The sequence below is a fragment of the Gossypium hirsutum genome, chromosome A01, assembly GCF_007990345.1.
Source record: "Gossypium hirsutum isolate 1008001.06 chromosome A01, Gossypium_hirsutum_v2.1, whole genome shotgun sequence".
In the NCBI taxonomy this organism is placed as follows: domain Eukaryota; kingdom Viridiplantae; phylum Streptophyta; class Magnoliopsida; order Malvales; family Malvaceae; genus Gossypium; species Gossypium hirsutum.
In genome coordinates, this window is record NC_053424.1 from 119,329,807 (window position 1) to 119,338,807 (window position 9,001).

The 9,001-nt window shown below is 35.5% G+C and overlaps 1 protein-coding gene across 1 annotated transcript; it reads right to left on the minus strand.

Moving 5' to 3' along the window:
- Positions 1 to 259: 259 nt before the first annotated feature.
- Positions 260 to 8,101, minus strand: LOC107958060 (probable pyridoxal 5'-phosphate synthase subunit PDX1). Its single transcript, XM_016893717.2, has 2 exons — positions 6,928 to 8,101; positions 260 to 528 (listed from the first exon to the last, which is right to left on the minus strand). Exon 1 carries the CDS (start codon positions 7,888 to 7,890, stop codon positions 6,958 to 6,960), a length of 933 nt encoding a protein of 310 aa, XP_016749206.1. The 5' UTR covers positions 7,891 to 8,101; the 3' UTR covers positions 260 to 528; positions 6,928 to 6,957.
- Between the last annotated feature and the right edge of the window lie 900 nt (positions 8,102 to 9,001).

Below are 9,001 nucleotides of genomic sequence, written 5' to 3' on the forward strand. Positions count from 1 at the left end.
TAAATTAACCATTTTTTATTAAAATTGTTATCTATTTTTACGGTTAAAAACTGACATGACTAACAAAATAACTAAACAATGACACTTTATGCTGACCTACAAGTACCAGTTCTTAACAATAGAAATGATCAATTTACTCTTTTATCTAATGTAAAGAAACTAAATGAACCAAGAACCTGTATGGTAAATTTACCTCTTGTAATCACAGCCAAATAAAATGACATACATGCAGATGAAAATGAGACCAAAAAAAGAAAAATTGATAACAAGCAAAGCCACTTTTATGAAGAACCAATACCACCTGAAAATGCAGGTAAAAGTTTCTGCATAGCCAATAACTGCAGAATCCAGAGATTTGAGTTCCTTTAATTCCTACCAACCTTAAAAAGATCTAAATTTAGAAAATGAAATAGGCAGAATTATTGAAAACAACCAGTCACTTAACGAACATTTACGACATAAAACGACACTCCCACTGTAAGAAACACCTGTATAATCCAGGAATAGCGCAACGCGACGAAAGGATTCCTGCAAGCAAAGAGCCTAAAGACAATCAAATCTCTCAAACAGTGAGTTCAATGGTTCAAAAACCTAGCTCAAAACATCGAAAGCAAATCGGATTAATGCATGGAAAAACAAAATATCACTGCTGATGTTTGCAAGAAACGCTCGAAATCCGGTATACATAATAGAACCAGTTCAAATAATACTACTTCCAAAGAATGTTATTTATAGTATAGCTATCAATCCCTACTTTCAAAACAAATGAATGCGAAAACATAGCATCGAACTACAATTATGCTTATCATATACCATAATAAAAAAGATGCCATCCAGATCATCATCAAACTAAGCTGAAAACCAGAACCCATGAATGCTTAAATGATAACAAAAGAATAGGAAAGTCGACTGTTCTTAAACCACTTGAAAGCATAATTAAATGACTTCACATTTTTAAGTCAAAAAATGTAGTAATATCACTTCCGAAGCACGTTATTATATCGGCTTTTCACTACCAATCACTACTTCCAAATAACTTCAAAGTTAAAAGCAAAAGAATAGGACAACATAGCATCAAACTACAAGCTATTCTTATCATATACCATAATCGGAAAGATGTCACCCAAATCATCATCAAACTATGTTGAAAATAGGAAATTACAAATGCTTATACGAAACCAAAAGAACAGGAAAGTTGTGTTCTTAAACCACTTGAAAGCATAATCAATGACTTCACATTTTTAAGTTAAAAAATGTAGTAATATCACTTCCAAAGCACGTTATTATATTGGCTTTTCACTACCAATCACTACTTCCAAACAACTTCAAAGTTAAAAGCAAAAGAATAGGGCAACATAGCATCAAACTACAAGCTATACTTACCATATTCCATAATCAAAAAGATGCCTTCCAAATCATCATCAAACTATGTTGAAGATAGGAAGTGTTCTTAAACCACTTGAAAGCATAATCAATGACTTCAGACTTTTAAGTTCAAAATTTTACTAATATCACTTTCGAAGCACGTTATCTGTCAGATTACAGTTTACTAATTAAGGAATATTTAAGTGTATCAGATAGGATTCTGTAAATATTTTACTGATTACTATCCCTAACTTTAAGGCTGTTTTTTTAGACAGCATCCCTAGAGTTAGTCTGTTTCCTAGTATAGAGTTTCCTAAGTTAGGCTTACTATGTGTATAAATATTTATGTAATGTCTTATGAATAAAATGGAATAGAAAAAGCCTGTTCTTAACATGGTATCCGAGCCAGGTTTTTAGCTCAAATTCTGGGATTTTTTTTCTTTGTCTGGCAACTTCTTCTCATTCCCGATCAACCCTCAAGCCTGTAGAATTTGTTCAAAAAAAACATGGCTGAAACTGTCAAAACCAGCAACACTGGAGAAGGGAATTCTCAAGAATCATCTGTTGAGTTCAGTAAAGAAGAAATTGAGAAGTTGAAGAATCTGCTGGGATCATTGGAAAAATCTCCTTCAATAGGTACTAGTGGTTTGGTTTTTTCAGGTATATCCTCTTCTCGAAATTCTAAAATCTCGGATATACCCACAAAAAGTTCTTGGGTCATTGACTCAGGAGCTACAGACCACATGACCCACTCCTCACAAAAATTTGTTTCATATACACCTTGCCCTAGTAGTAGAAAGATAACAGTAGCCGATGGTTCTGTGATCACAGTGGCTGGTCAGGGTGATATTGTTATAAACAAAACCCTTACTCTTAAAAATGTCCTTCATGTTCCAAAACTATTTACCAATCTTCTATCCATCCAAAGAATTACCAAAGACTCTAACTGTAGTGTGGTTTTCTATCACAATCGATGTCTTTTTCAGGAACAGAATACGAGGAGGATGATTGGACATGCTAAGGAAGTAAATGGCCTATATTATCTTGAGGAATCTAGTGGAAAAGTTAGTGCTCTGAATTCCTCACCATTATCTTTCATATCCGAATCTATTAAAACCAATAAAAACCAAATTTGGCTCCATCACCTCCGCCTTGGTCATCCATCGTTTAGAGTCCTTAAAATTATGTTTCCTTCATTGTTCAAAGGATTAACTGTTGAAAAATTCCATTGTGATGTTTGTGAACTTGCAAAACATAAACGTACCTCTTTTCCGGTAAGCAATAAAAGAACATCCGCTCCTTTTACTCTTATTCATAGTGATGTTTGGGGACCATCCACTATTTCAAATATTTCTGGGGCTCGGTGGTTTGTATCCTTTATTGATGATTGTACCCGTGTCTTGAATATTTCTTTTAAAACAGAAATCTGATGTAAAGTCTGTCTTTCCAACCTTTTACAACATGATCAAAACACAATTTGGAGCTGAAATAAAAAGGTTTAGGTCAAACAATGCCAAGGACTATTTCAATCAGTTTCTCTCACCATATTTCCAAGAAAGAGGCATTATACATGAGTCATCTTGTGTTAGCACACCCCAACAAAATGGTGTTGCCGAAAGAAAAAATGGTCACATTTTAGCTATTACAAGAGCCCTCTTGTTCCAAAAAAATGTCCCTAAACAATACTGGGGGGAGGCTGTTTTAACTGCTACTCATATGATAAATAGATTGCCTACAAAAGTCCTTGAATCTCAAAGTCCTATGCAAATTCTAGCAAAATTCTTTCCTGATTTTAGTACTTCAAGTAACCTTCCTCTCAAAATATTTGGTTGTGTTGCCTTTGTACATGTACATTCTCAAAATAGAGAAAAATTTGATCCACGAGCTGTCAAGTGTCTTTCTCGGTTATTCTTCCACTCAAAAGGGGTACAAATGCTATCATCCAGCCACAAAAAAATTTTATGTATCAACGGATATTACTTTTGCAGAACAAGAGAATTTCTTTAATCGTCCTTATCTTCAGGGGGAGATCTTATTCACAGAAGATAAGGACAGAGAATTCTTTCTTCTTGACATTCCAGCTACTGTCCAGCAACCAAACACTCACATTCCAGCTCCCGTCCAGCAACCAAACACTCACATTCCAGCTCCTGTCCAGCAACCTGAAACAGAGCCTAATACACCCAAATCACAAAGAGGGATTCAGGGTACTACTCGTCCTTTACTGGTTTACTCAAGGAAGAAGGCACCGGCGCAAGTTCAATCATCTCCTCCTCTTATACAACCTGAGGTAATTGCTGAACCTACTACTGAAACTACTGAAAATTTAGATGAATTTCCCATTGCTATTAGAAAAGGGATTAGAGCCTGTACAAAACATCCCTTGTACTTATTTTTGTCTTACAAAAATGTCCCATAACCACAAAGCCTTTCTTACTAGCCTAAATTCTATCTCCATTCCCAAAACTGTATCCGAAGCATTAGAAGATGAGAATTGGAAAAATGCCATGAAGGTTGAAATGGAAGCTCTTGAAAAAAATAAGACATGGGACTTGGTGAAATTACCGAGAGGAAAGAAACCAGTGGGATGTCGCTGGGTGTACACAGTGAAGTATAAATCAGATGGTTCTTTGGAGAGGTACAAAGCAAGATTGGTTGCTAAAGGGTACACTCAAATGTATGGAGTAGACTACCTTGAGACATTTGCCCCTGTTGCAAAGATGAACACTGTGAGAGTGTTGTTGTCACTAGCTGCCAACCGAGGCTGGAAATTACAGCAATTTGACATAAAAAACGCCTTTTTACATGGTGATCTTAAGGAGGAAGTCTATATGGATGTTCCACCAAGATTCGGTCCAAATACAGGACAGGTAGTTTGCAGACTAAAAAAGGCTTTGTACGGACTAAAACAGTCCCCGAGGGCTTGGTTTGGAAGATTTACCAAAGTAATGCTCAAGTTGGGGTATAAACAGAGTCAAGGAGATCACACTCTGTTTGTAAAACACTCATCTTCAGGGGAGTGACTGCTTTATTAGTCTATGTAGATGACATTATAGTGACTGGTGATGACCTGGAAGGAATGGAGAATTTAAAGAAATGCCTAGTAAAAGAATTTGAAGTCAAAGAGCTCGGAAAGTTAAAATATTTCCTTGGTATTGAAGTGGCACACTCTCGGGAAGGAATCTTTATATCTCAGCAAAAATACATAGTTGATTTGTTGATAGAGACAGGCAAGTTGGGATGTAAACCAGCAGACACACCCAAAGAGATGAATCACAGACTTGGAGATGCACTAAAAGATGCAGCAGTTGATAAAAGTTCATATCAAAGACTTGTGGGGAAGCTCATTTACTTGTCTCATACCAGACCGGATATTGCCTATGCAGTCGGTGTTGTAAGTCAGTTTATGCACAACCCCAAAGAATCACATCTTAGAGCTGAGTATCAAATTCTACAGTACTGGCACGCCAGGTAAAGGAATCCTATTTAAAAAGGGAGAGAATTTAACCCTTGAGGCCTATACTGATGCAGATTATGCAGGGTCTATGATTGATAGAAGATCAACCTCGGGCTATTGCACTTTCCTAGGAGGCAATCTTGTGACTTGGAGGAGTAAAAAACAGAATGTTGTGGCTAGATCTAGTGCAGAAGCTGAATTTAGGGCGATGGCTCTTGGAATTTGTGAGCTATTATGGCTAAAAATTATTTTGGAAGATTTGAAGATCAAGTGGGAAGGTCCAATGAAATTGTATTGTGATAATAAGTCTGCTATCAATATTGCACATAATCCAGTTCAACATGATCGTACGAAGCACGTTGAGGTTGACAGACATTTTATAAAGGAAAAACTGGACAGTGGCTTAATTTGCACTCCATTTGTGTCCACTGATGGTCAACTAGCAGACATACTTACCAAAGGGTTGTCTGGAAAGTTGTTTCAGAAACTAGTAAGCAAGCTGAGAATGGATGATATCCACTTCCCAGCTTGAGGGGGAGTGTCAGATTACAGTTTACTAATTAAGGAATATTTAAGTGTATCAGATAGGATTCTGTAAATATTTTACTGATTACTATCCCTAACTTTAAGGCTGTTTTTTTAGACAGCATCCCTAAAGTTAGTCTGTTTCCTAGTATAGAGTTTCCTAAGTTAGGCTTACTATGTGTATAAATATTTATGTAATGTCTTATGAATAAAATGGAATAGAAAAAGCCTGTTCTTAACATTATCGTATCCACTTTTCACTACCAATCACTACTCACAAACAACTTCAAAGATAAAAACAAAAGAATAGGACAAACCTAGCATAAAACTGCAACAAATATAGGATGCTTGCAATAATCAAAATAATGCATTCCTAAGCATATCATTAAACTGTGTTTATAAAATGGAAAATTTATGGTAGAATCCAAAACTTTGAATGCCTAAACAAATACCAAAAGACATGAAAAGTCATGGTATTATTCAACAATTTATTCCTTTAGTAGACAGCTTTTCTTCTTACCTATTTTTTTTAATAGTGTACATAAAGCATCATCATTTGTACCATCCAAGAAAGACAAAGCAGTCAAACAACAACAAAAAGGGTCAAATTATGGTTTTAGTCCCTCTACTCAAACTTAGAATTCATTCATATACTCTTAATTTGACATAATTTGATCTTTTACTTTTATAAAGTCTTAAGGGTGTAAATGAGACATTGATACTTGCAAGCTACTCGAATTTGACTAAAAGAAAGTCGAACTTGGTTAGGTAATTATCAATACAAGCTTGAGCTCGAGCTATTAATCAAGTTGAATTCGAGCTTAATAATACTCAACTCGAACAGCTCATGAGTCTTATCGAGCTTTTAATTTTTAATATATATTTTAAATATGACTATATTATTAAATTGTGTTATTGCTAATATATATTATTAACCTTAAGCTTAATTATTGAGTTGAATTCTAGCTTGAATACGTATGAGCTTAATCGAACTTGAGCTTGAATGCAAAAATTAATAAAAAAACCTTAATTTGTACAAAAAAAAATACACAAGCTTAATCTAGCTCGAGCTCTGAGTAGTTTGATTATATCTAGAGCCGAACTTAAAAATAGATGTTTGATCGAGCTCGAGCAAAGTATCAAGCTCAATATTTTGAGTCGAGCTCGAGCTTGCCAGTATTCAGGATCAGCTTGGCTAGATTATACCCCTAATGTGACTAGTTAATCTAGATGGTTAATCTAGATGGTGTACATAAAGCATCATCATTTACACCATCAAAGAAAAGTAAAGCACCCAAACAGCAAAAAGAAAAAGTCAAATTATGGTTTTGGTCCCTCTACTATACTCAAACTTAGAATTTAATACATATACTTTAAATTTGACACAATTTGATCCTAACTAGAATTTTTTCATTAAAAAACCTTCTATCTCATTGCGCGGAATAGTTAACAGCATAATATAGGAACATCATTAAATCTCATTACTACACAAAATTATTCAACATAAACATCAAATACACTAAATATAATCTAAGTTTCATGGTAAAAGTTAATAAAAAGGAAAAAGTGGAATTTCTCACCCCCAAGAAGCTCGAAAAGCTCGAAATAGACTAATCAGACCGAGCAGCGAACCGCTCGACATTCTTATCATTCAAATTGATACCAACCATAGCCTCACCAAGCCCACAGCTAACTTCAGCAAGGACTTCCGGGTCACTATAATGAGTGACGGCTTGAACAATAGCCCGAGCACGTCTAGCAGGGTCACCACTCTTGAAAACCCCAGACCCGACGAAGACACCATCACAGCCCAACTGCATCATCAACGCAGCATCAGCCGGCGTCGCTACACCTCCGGCGGCGAAGTGAACCACCGGTAACCTCCCAAGCTGCTTCGTCTGCATGACCAAATCGTAAGGAGATTGAATTTTCTTTGCGAAGCTGAAAACTTCGTCATCATCCATGTTCCTTAGCACCCTAATATCCCCCATCACGGACCTAACATGCCTAACGGCCTCGATAATGTTACCAGTCCCAGCTTCACCTTTGGTTCGGATCATAGCAGCACCTTCTCGGATCCTCCGAAGTGCTTCACCTAAATTCCGACACCCACAAACGAAAGGGATCCTAAAGTTATGTTTGTTGATATGGTTCTCTTCGTCGGCGGGTGTAAGAACTTCACTTTCATCAACATAATCAATACCAATGGCTTCGAGGATTTGGGCTTCAACGAAATGACCAATACGAGCCTTAGCCATGACAGGGATAGTAACAGCTTGCTTAATTTCCTTAATGAGTTGTGGGTCACTCATTCGAGCCACACCGCCCTGGGCCCGGATATCAGCCGGGACTCGTTCAAGAGCCATTACGGCACAAGCTCCGGCTTCTTCAGCGATACGAGCTTGTTCAGGGGTGACAACATCCATTATAACACCTCCTCGAAGCATTTGGGCTAACCCCACTTTCACTGAGAAAGTGGATTTGTTATGAGTTTCGGTCATTGCTCCATTTCCATAGACCGCAACAACCCCAGTTCCATCCATAGCTTAGAAAAAAAAAACAAAAATTGGGTTTTTTTTTCCTTTTAGAATTGAAAAAAGAAAAAAAATTGAAAGAGATTATGGGAGATATTGAATGGTGTGTGTGGGAGAGAAGAGGTGAAGCAAAGAAGGTGGCGATGATGGGAGACACAAATAAAGGTCGGTTATTTCGAAGGGTTCTTGCTTGTTGGTGAGAAATGTTGACGTGCGGCAGAAATCACGTGAAATCGTCCTGATTTGGTTATTGTTATTCATCGGACGGTGGGAAGTGAGAATTCAAGGAGATTGTCAATAGGGGAATTTTGACACGCGGGACCTCGGTAAAAGCCGTAAAGGAAGTAAAATAAATTAAATAATGCATACATGGCAAGGTGGGATTTCCATTCATTTTTTAACAAAATTAATTTGGGAAAATTTGAACTGTTTGGATTTTAGAGATATTTTGCAATCAAATCATTCAAAATTAGTTAATAAAATTATTTTCTTCTGTTATTTGGATTTGAGTATTTGTTATTTCAATTTTTTTTAATAATCAAATTAAATTAGATTAAATATGACATAATGATTATACTTAGGATAATATTTAAAGTTTATCTTGTTAAATTTTAACAACGCTAATATAATAGTTTACATATATTTTATTATCATTATAATTTTAACGGTTTAATTAATTATATTATTAAAAAAATAATTTAACTAGAATTTAAAAATCGAAAGTTAGAATGATAAAAAATTAGAACCATTAATGATTCTGTTATTAATGTTGCTTAGTTCAATGAATCTGTTGATTTATCTTTTCGGTAATTAGTTTTGTTGAGAAATATTGGATGGATCTGAGATAATATTGCTTTCCATTTTGCATTATCATGATATGATGATAAGAAGAAGCAAATATTTACTTTTTGACCGTCTACCACCAACTACAACACTCCGTTTCCCATTGCTCCATGCTATTGTTTCCCATTAATAATGAAACATTTTTAATCGTTACATCGCACACATGTACGCATAAAAAACATAACTATATCACATAAATAAGGTTTTAGTTAAAATGATAAAGTAGGATAAAAAATATTATTAAAAAATAGATAAATTAGTTTAAATTAGTTTTTGT

Coding starts and splice junctions, on each gene's coding strand:
- LOC107958060 (XM_016893717.2), bottom strand. CDS start 7,890: ATGGATGGAACTGGGGTTGTTGCGGTCTATGGAAATGGAGCAATGACC.